At 38.0% G+C, this 17,678-nt stretch overlaps 1 protein-coding gene across 3 annotated transcripts in view; it reads left to right on the forward strand.

Annotated features, from left to right (window-relative positions):
- NCOA7 (nuclear receptor coactivator 7) overlaps window positions 1-17,678 on the forward strand; it is a 167,848-nt gene that overhangs the window by 141,841 nt on the left and 8,329 nt on the right. For 2 of the 3 annotated variants that reach the window (XM_027848569.1, XM_027848568.1), the window contains exon 11: window positions 7,397-7,544. In XM_027848569.1, coding sequence (XP_027704370.1) covers window positions 7,397-7,544 — 148 coding nt within the window. Of the gene's footprint in view, window positions 1-7,396; window positions 7,545-9,326; window positions 9,543-17,678 lie in introns of those variants that run through there. The other variant, XM_027848570.1, reaches the window with a different exon arrangement.

Genomic DNA, 17,678 nt, shown 5'->3' on the forward strand with positions numbered 1-17,678 from the left:
TTGGAGGCTTTCAAGCCATCATCCTAAGTGTTTTTTTCTTTTTTTTTGAAAGAAGCAGTAATTCCTATTCAGACACCAGGGTCGTCTCTCCTTCCACCTCCCCACTTTGGTTCTTTCATCCATAGTGTCTTAATCTCAGAAGAGTTAATTTGATGTTTTTCTAGCTTTTTAAGTCTTTAAAGGAGTGGTTTAAGCAAGAGCAGCGGTGTGGAACTGGCCAACCTGTGTAATAATGTTTAATCCAGGCTGAATTAATTGGTTATAGTGATTTGAATAATAAGTAAGCTGACTTTTTTTTTTTGTTAGTGAACCAGTAACAACTTGCTCAAGGAAAAAAGGGCCCTTGTAAGGGAATAAGATGCATATAAATGCCTACTGACACCATATTTAGATCCTAAATCATCTTCCAAATAGGAACTACCTGTCTGTAAATTCTAAGTCAAATAGTATTGACTACAGTCAAAGATGTGCTACAGGGAATTCTTACATGTTATGCACAGAGTTAAACTCAATGACCTGGTGCAGTGGAAAGCATTCTGGATTTGAAATTAAAGACCTGGGTTCAAATTCCAACTGTGCCACTTGCTACTTGTGTAACCTTGAGCAAGTTACTTAAACCTTGCAAGCCTCGATTTCTTCATGTAAAATCAGGGAGTTAGATTGGATGGTTTTTTAAGTCCCTTCTGGCTCTAAAGCTGTTCCCCTATGAGGAGCTTTTTAGCTTGAAGTAGTTGTGATTTTAGGGCAGCTAGATGGCTCAATGGATAGAGTCCCTGGAATCAGGAAGATTCTTTTTCCCAAGTTCAAATCCAGCCTCAGACACTTAACCCTACCTCAGTTTCCCCATCTATAAAGTGAGCTGGAGAAGAAAGCACTGCAGTATCTTTGCCACGAAAACCTCAAATGGGGTCATGAAGAGTTGGACACAACTGAAAAACAAAGTTACGATTCTAGATTTAAAAAATATTTTAGATGACAGTGTGTTTTCAAGTCAAAAGTGCTATTTGAGTAAAGTATTATCCCACTAGTAATCTGTCTAACATTTTATACAAGTATTAAATTGATTTTAGGTTTTGCTCTACTTGATTTCTTTTCAAAAGAAAGACTCGCATGAATTTTTATGTAAACGTGTGTTCTATTATTTTAAATACAAAAACAGTATTTCTTCTAAATTGACCATCTTAATTTGCATAATTTTGGTAGCCAGCTCTTTTCTTCTTTGATGTCTACACACCTAGATTTTGAATATACCTGAGGAAAATGAAAATGTAAAATTATGGTTAAATTGATTCCACTTTGAAAAGCATTATATTCCCTTGCATAAATATCATCTTAAACACACTTATAACTTAATTTTTTCTGTACAGGACAGGTAGATAGTCCTTTGACCTTCAAAGATGTATGACCCAGTGAGTTCACTTTTGGTATTGGTGGTATGGTTTTTGCAGTCTGGGACCACTGATGTAGCATTACCATCCTGCTTTGGCATTTGTGAGAAGCTCATAGGGAACATTTGTAACACTGTTCAAAAATGGCATCTCCTGACCTATATCAGGTTACAAATCCCAGAAACATAGGTGGAACATTACTTTTAAAATTCTATAAATATTAAACAGCTGTCTGTCATGTAGTGTACCAGATTCTAGGGATGCAGATATGAAATAAGATATCATCCTTGTCCTCAAGAAACTTATAATCTAATATTACACCAATAATCTCTCTGAAGATTTATGCTACCAGGATGCCATACTTTGCCATAGATGCCACCTAGAAGAATTGTTTAGCTAGCTTGCTTCATTGTATTAGCTCATAAACTCAGTTACTGCTTTAGGCTGTCTTTCATCACTTTGTGCACTGTAGTGTCATGGAAAGGGTGCAGCATTTGGAGCCAGAGGGTGGTGGTTCAAATTCTAGCTCTGCTCCTTACTGTCTGTGGCCTTATTACTAACATAACTTCTCTGGGCCTCAATTTTTCCATCTGGAAAATGAGAGACCCCTAAAGTTCCTTTTGGCTTTGTTTTCTAGGGACTTAGCTGAGCATTCAGATTTATTTAGTGGCTACTTGGGTATAAGCCTCTTACTGATGATATCAAATTGGGTACATAGTAGATAAAATCAGTAACTGTTGGGTAGAGACTGACTTTCCTATCTTGCATCTAGTGTCCACTGACATATAAAGATCATGATCTCACTATTGTAACCCACATAAAGATCATGTCCTCACTATTGTGACCTACTTTGTAGTTCTTGGAATATGTAACTTATCTTCCCCCACCTCTTCATTATCACTTATCTTTCAAAAGATCAAGGTGACCACTCCATTTCTGAGATATTTAGAATGGATAGTCAACTTGTTCATGTTATAGCCATGAGTTGTTAAGCAGCGCAGAAATCTGATGTAATTCTTGTGGCTAATAAGAAGTCAGATTTTTATGGTACTTTTAAGAGCTTGCATCACCACAATGCTGTAGTAAAAGTCATATCCTGATATTTTATAGATAAAGAAATCAGAAAGGTTCAACTCCTTGCCCGACATCATAGCTAGTAAGTGGGGATTTGAACCCTTGAATCTAAAGTTCTTCCCGATATAAAAGTTCAGCTACCAATTTTAGAAATAAAATGCTTCCTTATAGCCAAATCATCAACACTGGGACTCAGCAATATCCAGGCCATTTTCACTGTTACTTAAAACTTTCCTAGTGACCCTGCCCATGAAATTAAAAGGATAAACTAATCACCAAATTCTCTATATCCAAAGAAGGGAATGCAGCTTTTTTCCACAGCTGGGTGAAGAAGCTCTACATTAATTACAGTTCTCTGCTAAGGTTGACAAAATGTTAAAATTTGAGCAGAGTGAGGTGAAGGGGTGGAGGGAGTTGAGAAGTCATTGTTTTGCTTGGCTGTTGAGACAGTCCAGGTGCAGAGGTTCCCATGATCGATTTGTCCTAGGATACTCTCCTGTCTATCTGGCTGACCTTAGCATCTGAGAAGGGTAAATGGTTTGACCACCTTCATAATTATGGAATGGGAGTAGGATGGTAGGATGGAAACAACACAGGAGTATTCAGGATGCCCAGGTTCTAGTTCCAGCAACATAAAAACAACAGAGCTTAGCCCTTACTTACAAAAATAATTAGTTGAAGTAGGAAGCTACAAGATGGTGTACTTCTTCCCCCAGTGGACTATACCCAAGGGGGTTCTGCAACCAGCTTATACAGGCCAGTTGTTAGATTTGCATTGTGAGCTTTTATGCATTAGAAATCTGCGAATGCTATGAATCAGGTTTTAATTCATTGTTTTTGTTACTTGTTTAGAGCAGGGGTGGGGAACCTGTGGCCTTAAGGCCACATGTGGCGCTTTGGGTCCTCAAGTGAGGCCCTTTGACTGAATCCAAACTTTACAAAACAAATCTTTTTATTAAAGGGATCCTTTTATTAATCTCAAAGTCGAAGGTTCCCCACCCCTGGCTCTAGACTGGAGAAAATGCTAATATTGCAGATTAAACTTAATAATGTGTCCTGCACATACATTTTGCAGAGCTCCATGTTAAACATTTACCAGCACACTCCTGCCTATACCCCAAGCGAATTGTTGCCCCATGCTCGCTCTACAGCTTCAATGTCATCATAGAATTTCCACCTATGGTTGCTAGGGTTTCTCCCACGCCCCCAACTGAATTAGCCTTGAAAAGTTTATTTGAGATCATTTTACTTGCTCCTTGATGAGGTAGATTTTGTGCCACTTAGCCTGAGTGAAAAAAAAATGCTACTTCTGGCTCTGACTCCTGCCTTCTTAACCACCAACATACATGGAGCCCCTGTACCTGGATATTAGTGCCACCATGCCAGACATTAGGATACAAAGACAAAAATAAGATAGTCCCTGCCCTAAAGGAGTTTACATTCTTCTGGGGCATAATACATGCACTGCCTTTTTTCCCAGAGTCTTTGTGGGAAAAGCACTTTGCAAACCTTAAAATATTATAAAAATGTAAGTTATTTTTCTTGCTGTAATCTTTTCCTCAAAGATGAGAAGCAGGCACAAGAAGTGGAAGTATGTGGTTTCAGGAACTCAACCATAGTATTCACACATATTTCCTTTCTGGTTTTCCCCCTGAAATATATTCTTAGGTATTTTTTCAAACTCCTAGAAATGTAGTTTGAAGTGCCAGAATAGGAGACAACTGTGTTCACTCTCCTCCTGACAACATTCTAAAGGATTTTATTTCTTTCCCTTAAGACTAACAGCAAGAGAAAAAAAAAAAAAGGATATGTGAGACATCCAAACTAATTTACTTTAAGAAAACAGGTTACCTTAGAGTCCAAAAGTGAACATGGGTTCTGCTTCTTAGACTGATTAAAACCAGGACTCTGAGGCCATCTACAGGCCAGAATGGGAAACAACACCTTTTAGATCATAGGATTAGATAATGGGCAGTACAACATTCTGTGACCTAACCCATCTTGCTAAGGAAACCCGGATGACAAAAGAATGTAAGTGTAAGAAATAGGCTTCTGAACTAAAATAAGAATGCTCTATCACCACCCTGGAATATTGGGAAGGAAAGGTGGGATAAGAGAGGAAACATAACTTCTTCACCTTGTCTCCCCAGAAGCCTTAGATTTAAAAGTCAATAATCCTGCTATCGATTGAATTGTAATGCTTTTTGGGGGGGGGGGGGTGCAAAATAGCCAGTTGCCATTCTTTAAATCTTTGGGAGTAAGCTTTCATGGCAAACCAGCTATGTTACACTGTAGCCTTGTGCTGCTTAGGAAAATCTGGGAATTTACTACATATACCATATGAATGCTCACTTCTGGGTTGCCCACTTCAGATTATGCTTGTCTGATATCTCCATCTCCCTTAATTCTCTTTAGAAATTAGTCATCTTTGGGAGCAGCTAGGTGGCGCAGTGGATAGAGCATCGGCCCTGGAGTCAGGAATACCTGAATTCAAATCCAGCCTCAGACACTTACCAGTTACTAGCTGTGTGATTCTGGGCAAGTCACTTAACCCCAATTGCCTCATCAGAAAAAAAAAAAAATTAGTCATCTTCTATCCCAACCCTGAAATCCCACTCCTTTGCCATTAACTGGTCTTTTTTTTTTTTTTTAAATGCAGTTGGGGTTAAGTGACCTGCCCAGGGTCACACAGCTAGTAAGTGTCAAGTGTTTGGTGTGAAGCCAGATTTGAACTCAGGTCCTCCTGACTTCAGGGCCGGTGCTCTATCCACTGCGCCCCCTAGCTGCCCCATTAACTGGTCTTTAAAAAGGATTTGTGAAAGTCGATTGAGTGTTATAGTCTTAAATCTAGTGTTGATGCCACCATTTTTTACTCTCCCTAATTGAGCTTATAGGGCTAGGATAGGCTATCTATGACACTAGAGCCAGGGAGTGGCACCTGAAGCTATTGTTAGTACTATAGTACCATTCTTGACCTCATGTATCTTGTTATTTTTTCTTTCTTTTTCCTCTTCTCTTTCCATCTTTCTTGCATTATTTTTTCCTGCCTTTGTTCTTCCTGCCTTGGTTATGCTTCAGCTTGCCAGTGGTACCCAGTGTCACCCACAGACATTACTTTAGCCCCACTGGTATGACTCGGGCTATGTAACCTTGGGCAAAATACAACCTCCTCTGTTTCCTCCTCTGTGCCTCTGTTCCCTCATGTGTAAAATGAAGGGTTTGGACTATTGGTCTTTAAGGTCCTTCCTTCCATCTCTAGACAGTGATGATCCTATAATCCTAAGACTGCTTGGACATGAATTTGTGTCTTTGGACTTAGGGAAAAGTAATGTACACCAGCATAAAACTGATACCTCTGTACATCAAGCATTTCTGGAAAGATTGCTAGGTGCTTCTGCCAAGGTAGGATTTTTCCACGGATGAGAGACCACAGTACTCTATTTTGTAGTTTCTGTTAAGAATAGGCATTACCAAGACAATGTTACCAAAAACCTCTTTCTCTTCCCTCCCTCCTCTTTAAGCCCTAGTTTTTGCCCTTTTGCCCCTATGATAGTCATTGTTAGAGACATGAAAAAAGGATGATGTAAAAGTCCTTAGCAGCATCAATAGTGGCCAAAGCAGAGAATAACTCCAGGTCAGTGATGTACCTTGACAGGAGCCTGGAATTATGTGGGGATTCTTAGATTCTTGTGGGCTAAATATTTTTAGTTATAGTCACAGTCCATATTTTATTAGTAGAACTCCCATTAAGAATTTTAGGAGATATTAACTATGCATTAGGAGATAGTTTGAATAATGTTGTGGTCAGGAGCTGATGTTCTAATGTTGAAAATCCTCCCTATACTCTCAGGCTTTTAAAACCTATGACTTTAAGAGGGAGACAACAGCAGCACCATTCTCTCCCCTTCCCCCCCCCCCCATTCTGCTAAATGCCTTCTATGTAAAAAAATTACAATGAATTTAAAATGAATCAGTATGAACTGATTAAACCCTAATAGAATATTCCATAACCTTAATGTACTCCATCATTTAAAAAGCAAGGGATAAAGAGAACAATTTATACATTAATAACAACATTATAAAGACAAACATCTTTGAAATGCTTTAGAATTCTGATCAACTCAAGGACCAACTATCATTCCAGAGGACCAAGGATGATGCATGTTACCCAGCTCCTGAGGACAAGTACAGAATGAAAAACATTTTTTGATATGACCAATGTGGGAATTTGTTTTGCTTTGCTTGACTCTCCATATTTGTTCCAAGGATTTTGTTTTTCTTTTTTTAGTGGAAAGAAGGGGAAAGTGGAAAAGAGAAAAAAATAATGGATTTTTGTTAACAAAAAAAAAATTAATTGAAAAAATTAGAAGCAAGGGATAAACTAAGAAATGAGTTAAATTTATTTCCTAATGAAGTAAAAGTGCCTTTCTTATGGTTGTAATAAAGCCTCATCTAATGTTATTCCTGCTTATCTCTTCATCACAATGTTTTATGAAAATGACAATATACTTGACCCACAAAAAGCCTTTCATCTGAACATGACCTCTTTGTTCCCAGCTTAGATTGTACCTCTCACTTTCATGGAAAACATCCCCACCTTTGGTGTGAAGAGTTAATGGATTCCAGCTTTTTATTATGTGGCCCCTCGGTTTTTTGTTCTAGGGCTGGTGAATGGCGCCACTCTCCTACAGCAGTGAACTACCAGATATAACAATTTCAAGCAGGGCATCATCTCTGCTGATTGCTGTCATTGGGCCTTGTTTTCAGAATTTGAAAAGCTTCAAGCAGAGAGAACTCAGACAGTTGATAGTTCATTTCCCAATTGGCAGAATGGATTTGCCCAACAGAATAACACAGTTCAGCACATCAAAATTTCTAGGTTTTTTTTTTAATATCTGATCACTAATCTATGCGCTTTCCTCTGTGTTTTTCAGGGTAGATCATTTGTATACCTTCTTTGTTCAGTGCTCGCCAGAAGTTTATGGAAAAGACGCCAAAGAGCAAGGGTTTGTCGTGGTAGAAAAGGAAGAGTTGAATATGGTTGATAACTTTTTCAGTGAGCCAACAGCTAAGAGCTGGGAGGTGAGTGCACACCCCAACTGTGACAGCTATCGTAGAAAATTCAGAAAAGCAAACAGATTTCTGTAGCCGGCATCTTCCTAGGACCTATACACATATATAGACTTAGTTTTCAGTTGAGGAATAAAAGGAAGCTAAAGGAGTTTTTCACCACTTTTTTAAGCATAGAAAGTATGAGAACTCACTCTCAAACTTAATACTAGAGGTTGCTTTATAATTTAAGCTAATTGATTATTTATTGAATTGAATTAACCTGAACTTTACAACTTGTTGTGTTTTTATAATGCTTGTGTGGCTTTCCTTTGCATTTAATCCAATGTGGTATCTAGAAATCAAGAAACATTTCCTGCTTCCTCATCTGTGATAACGTTGCCACAGTGACATCATATATGCAGGTTTCCTGTTTTTTTTTGTATATGATACATATATCTATTAGATCTTCCTAAAGCAAATAAGGAATGTGTTCATCTCCTTTTAAGCGATTTAGTCATTTTTCAGTTTCAGGTATCTTTTAAGCAAATTTGCAACCCAAGTGATCATGTCTATTTTGTGTCCACTTCTATAGGCACATACTCTTTCTCCCCATACAATCAATGGATCAGCCTTAGAGCTGGAAAGGGTCTTAGTGACCATTGAGTCCAACTACCTCATTTAGTCAAAGAGGAAACTGAGTCCCAGAGAGGTTAAATGATCGTACTGATATTTTATGTCTGTGGGAAGATTGCCTCGGATCACACTGCTCATTTGTGTCTCTGGGAGGGTTCTGGGCCTAGCATTGAACCCACTGTACTGCCTATCATGTCCTTCTTCTAGTTCTTGCCAGTGGATGGATAAGCTAAAGATGGCCCAAGAGGCCTATCTTAATATCAAGTCCATAGCAGACCTAGTTTAGCACTACAAGATGCCTTCATGAGCATCTTGAGCAAGACCATTAGCATCCCCTGGTACTTACATACCTTGCCTTCCTCATAGGATTGCTGTGAGCAAAGTGCTTTGTAAACCTTAAAACACAATAGAAAAACCCAGGCTGGTATCACTGTATTCACTATTGGATGATGATTAAAAGGCCCATATTCACTGGGAAGAGCAGCTAATTTACATTTTTGGGTTAATCTCAGCTTGCCAGGCTGTCTGCCAACGGAAAGCCCTACTTACATCATCTTCTCAGAAATCAAATGCTCCTTCATTTTTCTTTCTGTTGTAAATTCCTTACAAGATGAAGCATGTTATCAAAAGCACACACTGTTATTCTGCCTCTTATGCACTCAGCCATTTAAAGATACCTATTCAATGGAGCAGACCCATGCCTTGGACTCTTCATCTTGCTCTGGATTCTTCCATGTAATGTTAGGTACAGAAAAGATGCACTAAGATCCTAAGTTAATGACTTGCCCACTGGCACACGACTACTAAGTAGCCAAGCCAGTCTTCTGACTCCAAATGTAATACATTTTTCTCAGTTCAGCAACTACCTCCATCAGGGTGGGGGAAGTATCCAAAATCTCGGGTAAAGCAATTCAGGTAAGCATCGGGACTGTTAGAGAGAAAATCACCAGAAAGGGGAGGGGGTGTAGGGTAGAGATGAAAACAATGAGATTTTGTTAACCTCAATTAGGAAATTAAGTTTGAAAGGTGAAAGCTCATTTTATAGCCTTGGGCCTATATCTAACAGGAAGTCAGTGTTTACTCTCAATCCTAATTTGGGTGTGTTCCTGTAGAATGGTGAACCCTATCCTAAGGGAAATAGAAACTTACTCATGCAGGAAACTAGATAGAGCAGAAGTTCTTGTAGCAACCACTCTGGTAGTAGCAACCACTCTGGTAGCAGCAGCCACTCTGAGCTGCTGACTGCCTCGTGCAGGCAACCAAAGTCTTTGCCCTCCAGAGGGAGAGGTTGTGAGAACCAGCAACGCTCACTACTCGACGATGAGGCCAAAGCAGATGGCCTTGGACATTCAGATCCTGTATTATGCCAGACCTGACCAGGAGCCTTTTGTGGAGGTAGGTCAGAATATGTCCTTCATTGTTTCTGAATCCCCAAGGAGCTAACTGTATGATGGAAGGTAGGCGTCCAAACCCATTTCCCTTATGAAGGGCTCTCGGCTTTTAGGATTTTGTTGTGATGCAGTATTTGATGCAGTATTTTACTGCTTTGGCAATTTGTACTTTTTGCTCCATCTCTTCTAAAATAAGGAATGCACTGAAACTTCAGTAGAGTGTATTTAGTATTTCATTCTGTGACCTGATCTGTATACCTGTGGCTATTATAGCCCTCTTCCAGGATGTGGTACTTCATTTGATGTATTTAAAATGCTTAACTTTGAGGGATTTATTTGTTTTTAAGTTCCCTTCATTAGGAAATGCAACTTAGCAGGAACTGGTCTCTTGATTTATGTTCTGGTGTGATACATACTTAAATCGTTGGGCATTGTGACCATTTCTGTGTATTTGGGAATTTAACAGTACTTTTACATCTTAATCTCTGATATTTTTGGTTTTTGGTTTTCCTGGAAAATTTGAAGATCTTTATATTATTAGGGTGTTTTTGTTTTCTAACAATATGCCTGTTGATTTTTTAGGGAAAAAATAAAGGGTTTCAACCAAACTTCATAAGGAAAAAATGGATTTTGAGTTAAAATGATTACTTATTACCTTTGTGATATTGAGACAATATTGAGGTGATATTGAGGCACTTAACCTTTTGGGTCTCAGTTTCCTCATCTGTAAACTAAGGGGTTAGACTAAATAATCTTTGATGTTCCTCCTATGATCCTGTAATTTAAACCCAGATACAAAATAGGAGGTGCAATTCACTTTAAAACATTTCTCAATTTAGAAGAAAAGTAACTGTCTCTTGTTTTTGAGCTATACAGACTGAATTTTCATCTGATTTACATCTTAGCTGAAATTTTTCTTGCTACCTGCCCCCATCACTTGCATAATCAGTTTCCAAGACAAAAAAACACCAGCAAAGTCAGTTACTTCTTTTGATTTGCTCAACAGAAACCATTAATAACCTTGAGTGGGAAAAGACAATAGAATCCTAATTTAGAACAGGAAGGGAACTATAAGGTCATCTACTCCAACCCCCTTATTTTACAGATGAGGAATCAATGGCCCAGAAAAGTTAGATGACTTCTCCAGAATCTTTTAAGTAGCAAAGTGGCAGGGCTCAATTTTGAAACCAAGCCCTCTGACTCAAAATCTAGTGTTTTTCAACATCATCTTTTTTGTGGTTTTACTTGTTTCATACCCAGCCTTCACCACATGGTCTACTACTTTAATTTTTCACTAATTACTACCCTAGAATCCCTTGTCCCTCTGACCTACAAATTTTCACCTCTTGATAATCTCTCATATAAAGTCTTTGTTCCTGGAGCAGGATTTCTGAGTGTTTGTTGGAGAAAGTTATGAAATTAAGTCAAGTTAATCACAAAACTTATGGCACACAACCTCAACTGGGTTCTCAAAAAGTTTTACTCTCTCTATCCTTATCTGCTTTTACAGGCATTGTTCCAAACCTTCTCTTCTCCCTTCCACATGACTGTATACCTCACTCCTCACACTTAGAGAAGATAACCTATCTGTTAATTCAATGAGAAGAAGAAATCCCTTCCTCAGCAGGCTTCCTCAAAACTGTTCAACATTATCACTCAACTTTCTCCTTCTTCCCTCCCATTTCAGAAAAGGTGTTACTGTGTACATGTTAATAATAACAATTACAACAACAACAATACCTAGCATTTATGTAATACTTTTTAAGGTTTGCAAGGTGCTTTACAGACGTCTCATTTGAACCTCCCAACAACTATATGAGGGTAGGTGCTATTATTATCCCCAGTTTAAAGATGAGAAAACTGAGGCAAGCAAGAGGTTCAATGACTTGCGCATGGTCACACAGCTCATAAGTGTCTTGAGGCCAGATTTGAAGTCAGATCTTCCTGACTCCAAGTCTAGTGTTCTATCCTTTGTACCACCTGTCACTGACCCCATTTTCTCCAATCCTTTCCAGGACTATGGTCCATCTAGCAGTCATCACTTCTCTTTCATATATTTCAGTCACTGGCACTTTCCCCTCACCAACAAACTAACTCAGGTCTCTTAATACTAAAAAATACTTCCTTGGACACTTCTAACATTGCCCAGATTCAGTCTCTTTTATTCTCTTCACTGCTCTGGAGAAAAATGGATATACCCAATGCTTTTGTCTGCTGCCTTATTACATACTCAAGATAATAGTTGATCAACAACAAGAAACTGATTTATGCAAAAGTCTTGCTTCTATCCCCACCATTTTACTATAATTGGGATAGAATCACCAGGGACATCCTAAATCACGGAATCTAGTCATCTATTTTAGTTTTCATTTTCCTTAACCTCTATGTAAACAGCATCTGAATGTGTTGACTATTTCATCATTTCAAATACTTTTTTATTTGCATCAGAGATACAACTGTCCTGGTTCTCCTGTTGCCTCCCTAACTACTTATATGGCTCTTCATCCTTTTCCCAGTCCCTTAATGCAGATGTTCTTGAGAGAGAGAGAGAGAGAGAGATGGTGGTGTACCAGGATTTGGAGAATCCAAGCTCTCCCTCAACTGCTCCATAGGGGCTTAGAGATGCACCAATCTCATAACAAATAGAAAGAATCCCCTTTAGACTCCCCACAACCTAACATAGGAATCCTCAGAGGGACCCCTGCAATCTTGCAGAGATCCTTGGAGTTAAAGTAAATCAAGGGTAGATCACAGAGGGCACAGACTTTGAGTACATCCAGCATTTCCTGCCCAGCCTGAGTCTTTCCTAAAGCTATGGCTATAGGAACCCAGCCAAAAAGAGCAGCTTGGATTGGGGCAGGTCCACTGAGATATTAGACAGGGGTAGGAAACTGGCAGCCTCAAGGCCACAAATCCTTTTATTAAGGGGATTTGTTCTATAAAGTTTGGATTCAGTCAAAGGACCACATTTGAGGATTTAGAGGGCCACATGTGGCCTTGAGGCTGCCACCCCCCACTCCTGCAGGGGCTCAAGCCCATACAAGAGAAAAGTCCGAGGCAAAATCTAACCCCAGTAGTCCCTGAAACCTGTGGTGGGAACTAGACATCAGAGCAACCCTTGTACCCAGTATCCAGAGGGGAGGACTCCAGGCAGAGCAGAAGGGGGTTCTCGAGCCCTGTGAAAAGAGGGAGCCCAATGTAGAAATATGTTTTGCATATTTGGTAATTGATATCAAATTGCGTGCTTTCTCAAAGAGGGAGAAGAGACAGAAGGGAAGGGAAGAATTTGGAACTCAGGATTTTTAAAAAATGAATGTTTAAAAAAACTTAGATAAGGTAAATGAGGTAAATTAGATGAGGTAAATAAGATGAGCAAACCAAGGAAAGCTGAATACCATGAAGAAATACCTTGGTTTGAGTGACACCAGAGGAAAAACCGAAAAGAGGATAGTGAACCTCCAACAAGGCTAGCTAAAGCCTTGTTGAAAAAAAAAAAGTCCTGGTCTTTCCAAATAAGATCAGGGGAAAAGTAAGGAAGTCCATTAGCACCACTGCTACTTAAATTATTTCTAGAAATGCTAACTACAGAAATAAAATAAGAAAAGGAGGGAATAAACATAGCAGAGGAAACAAAATTATTGCTTTTTGCACATGATGTGATGGTGTACTTCCAGTCAGCTAAAAATTAATTGAAATAATTAATGATTTTAGCAAAGTTGCAGAATACTAAATAAATCCACATAAATTATCAGCATTTCTATATATCACTAGCAAAACTCAGAAGGAAGAATTAAAAAGAGAAATGATGCAATAAAATATTTGGGAGAGTATCTACCGAGATGCTCCCAGGAACTATATGAATCCATCTATAAAGTACTTTGCAGAAATAAATACAGACATAAATGATTGGAGAAACATTCATTGCTCACAGGTAGCTTGAGCCACTATAATAATGATAACATTAAATTAATTTATTTAGTGCTATAACAATCAAATTTCCAAAAGAACACTTTCTAGACCTAGAAAAAAATAACAATTCATATGGAGAAACAAAAGGTAAAAAATCTCAAGGGTTAATGGTATTTTTTTTTATGAGAAGGAAGGGGGCCTATCAATAGCAGGTCTCAGACTGTATTACAAAGCAGTAATCACTGAACACCATTTGGTACTAGTTTTGGGGGTTTTGTTTTTTGTTTTTTTATTAAAGAAGAATAGGATTAATCACTGGTATAGATTTAGGTACGTGCCATAAGGAAGTAAACAAACACAGTAGCAGAGAGTTTGAGTAAATCAAAGATCCCAGTTACTAGGGAAAGGACTCACTATTTGACAAAAATTACTGGAAAAACTATCACTTATTCAGTCATGAACTCTTCCCCTATTCATCATTCATAGCACATAGTACATAGAAAAGTAATTTCTTCTTTACAGTATTTGATGAGCATGAAAGAAATTACCTTTCAAAACTATGAAGAGTTCATGACTCAGCAAGTGAAAGAGAGGACCACACAAGAGAAAATGAACTATTTTGGATACTTAAATTTTAAAGTTTTTACACAAACAAATTTAATGTAGTAAAATTTATTGGGAAAATTGGTAAGTGGAGGGGAAGAATCTTTGCAGCAAGTTTTTTTTTAATAAAAGTCTCACGTCTAAGATATATAAAAAACAATATTTAACCATTCCCTAGTAAATGAATGGCTAAAGGATATAAACAGGCAGTTTTCACAGGAAAAAATCTAAGCTATCAAAAATCATGAGGGGGAAATGCTGTAAATCACTAATAATCAGATTCACATTATGGCAACAGATTGGTAAAGATAACAAAAGAGGAAAATGACAAATGTTGGAGAGTTGTGGGAAAACAGACACACTAATACAACTCTTGGTAGAGCTATTTTGAAATGCAATTTGGAACTATGTCCCAAAAGATACCAAAATGGGTTATGTTTTAACCTCAACTATACCACTGCTAGGCCTATGCCCCAAAGAGATAAAAGAGGAAAAAGATCTATATGTACAAAAATATTTATGACAGCTCTTTTCATGTTACACAAAAATTAGAAACTAATGAGGTATCTTTCTATTAGGGAATGGCTAAACAAATTGTTGTTGTATATGAATGGGAATAGAATATTATTGTGCCATGAGAAATTATGAAACTGATGTGATGATGCAGTAAAATTCTGAAAAAAGAAGACTTTTATGAACTAATACAGAGTGAGCAGAAGTAGAAGAACAGTTTTTACAGTGATAACATTATAAGGAAAAACAACTTTAGAACTCTGATTAATGTAGTAATAAACCAAAAGGATGAAGATGAAACATCAACTCACCTCCTGATAGAGAGGAGAGTAACTTAAAATCTAGAAAGAGACGTACATTTTTGGATGCAGCCAGTGGGAGGATTTTTTTGTTGGGCTATGTATTAAAGGCTTTATCTCTCAGACTTTTTTTTTTTAATTTGTTCAGTTAGGAGAGAAGGGTTAGTGAGAGGGACAAATTATTTTTTTTTAATCAAAGCTAAGTTTTTGCATCTTTCCTCCCTAAATCTCTCTCTCCTTGAACCTTCACTATTTCTGGTAATATTCACTATTTTAGGAATTTCCTATTGGTAATATTTTATAAACCCTGTCTACCATATTAAAAATCTTAAGCTTACTCTTGATTCTTCTCTCTGACTCACCTTTTATTCACACAGTCCTGAAGCACTTACCTCCTTTCTCTCAATTTCTGTTACTCCCACCCTAGTACTAGCATTCTTTACCATTTACTAGTACTGTTGCATTAGCTTCCTGACAGGTCTTCCTGCTCCCACTCTCTGTCCCTTGCAATCCTTCTTTGACACTGCTGCCAAAATAATGCTGCTATTGCTTGTATCTGGGCACTTTTCTGTTTCAAAAATCTTCCATGAGTCCCTGTTGGCTCTTGGAGAAAGTTCTCGTTATTCCCCTTGGCAGCTGAGGCTCTGATTATCCTTTTGTTCTTAAGATACTCTGTCTAAAGAATGATTACTCACCAGATAGATAGCATTCTATGCCAAGTTCCTCAACTGTTCTGACCTAGGAACACCCTATTACCGCCAGTTCTGAGACATGCATGTCTATGGGTTCATTATAATACTGCATGTCATTCTATACCTAAAGTACTTTAGCAATCATCCATATTGTATGACTATATCTAACCAAACAAAGAAGTTAGCGTATCCAAATATATAAATTTCAACATCCTGCTTCCCAGAGATCATAGGATTTAGGGAGGGAAGAAATATTGTCAGTTATCTAGTCTAACTCTGTCATTTCACAGATGAGGAAGGAAGCTCAGGTGAAATGATTTGTGGTCAGACTCAGCTTGTGAAAGCTACATCCTTAGTAAGCAGCAGAGTTAGGAAGCAAACCGGAGTGTTCAGATGCTAATTCAATACTTTCAGTAGCCAAGGAAGGGAGTCTGCCTACAGTTGTCCTTTATATGTAAGAGATTGACTGTTGGTGCCTTCTTTTCATGGATGAGATTATGACTTAAATTAGCAAGACATTATTCAATTACCCTTAAGTTGTAAGGGAAAAAAACATGTCTTAAACTATGTAGGATTTAAAAAAAAAATTTTAATTTTAAAGTAAAGAAAAAAAAAATTTTAATCCCACACAGTTTAAGAATATGTTGTTTTTTTCATAAGTGCAAATACAACAGACTCTTATCCTCACATACCAGTCAAAATAAGACCCTCTTTCTCATGGATAAACATCATGGCCTAGATTACAGGGGTGGGGAACCTGCGACCTCGGGGCCACATGTGGCCCTTTAGGTCCTCAAGTGCAGCCCTTTGAATCCAAACTTCAAGAACAAATCCCCTTAATAAAAGGATTTGTTCTGTAAAACTTGGACTCAGTCAAAAGGCCTCACCCAAGGACCTAGAAGGCCACATGTGGCCATGAGGCCACTGGTTCAAACTAACCTTGAAACCAGGAAGACCTGGGTTCATATTCTATCTCTGAGATAAATTGTGTGTCTCTGGGCATGTTACTTAAGGCAACTCTCTGGAAGCTTAAGTTAGGACCTCCTTGAGGTCAGGCAATGTCTTTCTTTTAGGTTGTTATGTGTATCCTCAGTGTTTAGTACAGTGCCTGGCAATTGTTTAAAAAGTGCTTCCCAGGATTATTAGTTGCAGAGAAGGTGCTGACTTGCTTTGGTAGAGGTAGTCCCTATCTTGGTGAACCCAGAGCTCCCTGTATAACAGTCACATGTCCCTGTCCCTATCTTTTCCTCATCCATGCTACATTAAAAAACAAATGATCCCCTAAACAGTTTTCTAGGATAAAATGAAGTTTGAATAGACTCACTGAATTATTTTGGTCATTTTTTTTTTTGTCTATATAGAATTCCTTAACACTATAGCTTTTGTGTAGCCAAGGCATTCAAATTGTAAAATGTGAGAAGTCATTTGCTAATTCCTGCTGTTATAAAATATTGTGTAGATTTTTTCTTCCCTAAATTTAAACAAGAAAGTATTTAGTGAGCACTTACTATGTGTCAGGCACTGTGCTAGCTGCTGAGGATACAAAGATTAAAAAGAACATATATATTCCCTTCTCTCAAGGAGCGCATGTTCTATCAGGAGAGACAATGTGTACATATATTAATATATTCAAATAAATAAATTCAAGATCATTTGTGGTGAAGGAAGCCCTAGCAGTGGAGGTTTACATTTTCCTGGTTTGTCTCAGCACCTTCAAGGCCATAAACTAATACTGATAAATTCGGTAGGCTTGCATTGAAGAAAATTAACTATCTTTAGTTTTTAGTATATACATTAATCTGCTCTTCTGACTATAACTAAGGAAGAGATATCAGTAAAGACATTAATCAGGGTCTTATTTAATGTTAACCTTTGTGCGTTGTTAAATTTGCCGCATATTTTTCCGCTTGCATAGTTTAAATTGAATGTCTACCCCCAAACTTGGGAAACCCTGTGAAAGAAAGCTTTTATCCATTAAGTCTTGCTATAAAATATTCAGTTCTGGGCACTACATTGTAGGAAGGCCTTTGATAAGATGGAGAGTGTCCAGAAGAAGGCAGCCAGGATGACGAAGAGCCATGAGCTCATGCTATGTGCAGATCAATTGAAGGAACTGGGGATATT

The sequence above is a fragment of the Vombatus ursinus genome, unplaced genomic scaffold (assembly GCF_900497805.2).
Source record: "Vombatus ursinus unplaced genomic scaffold, bare-nosed wombat genome assembly UNPS02006779.1, whole genome shotgun sequence".
Taxonomy (NCBI): domain Eukaryota; kingdom Metazoa; phylum Chordata; class Mammalia; order Diprotodontia; family Vombatidae; genus Vombatus; species Vombatus ursinus.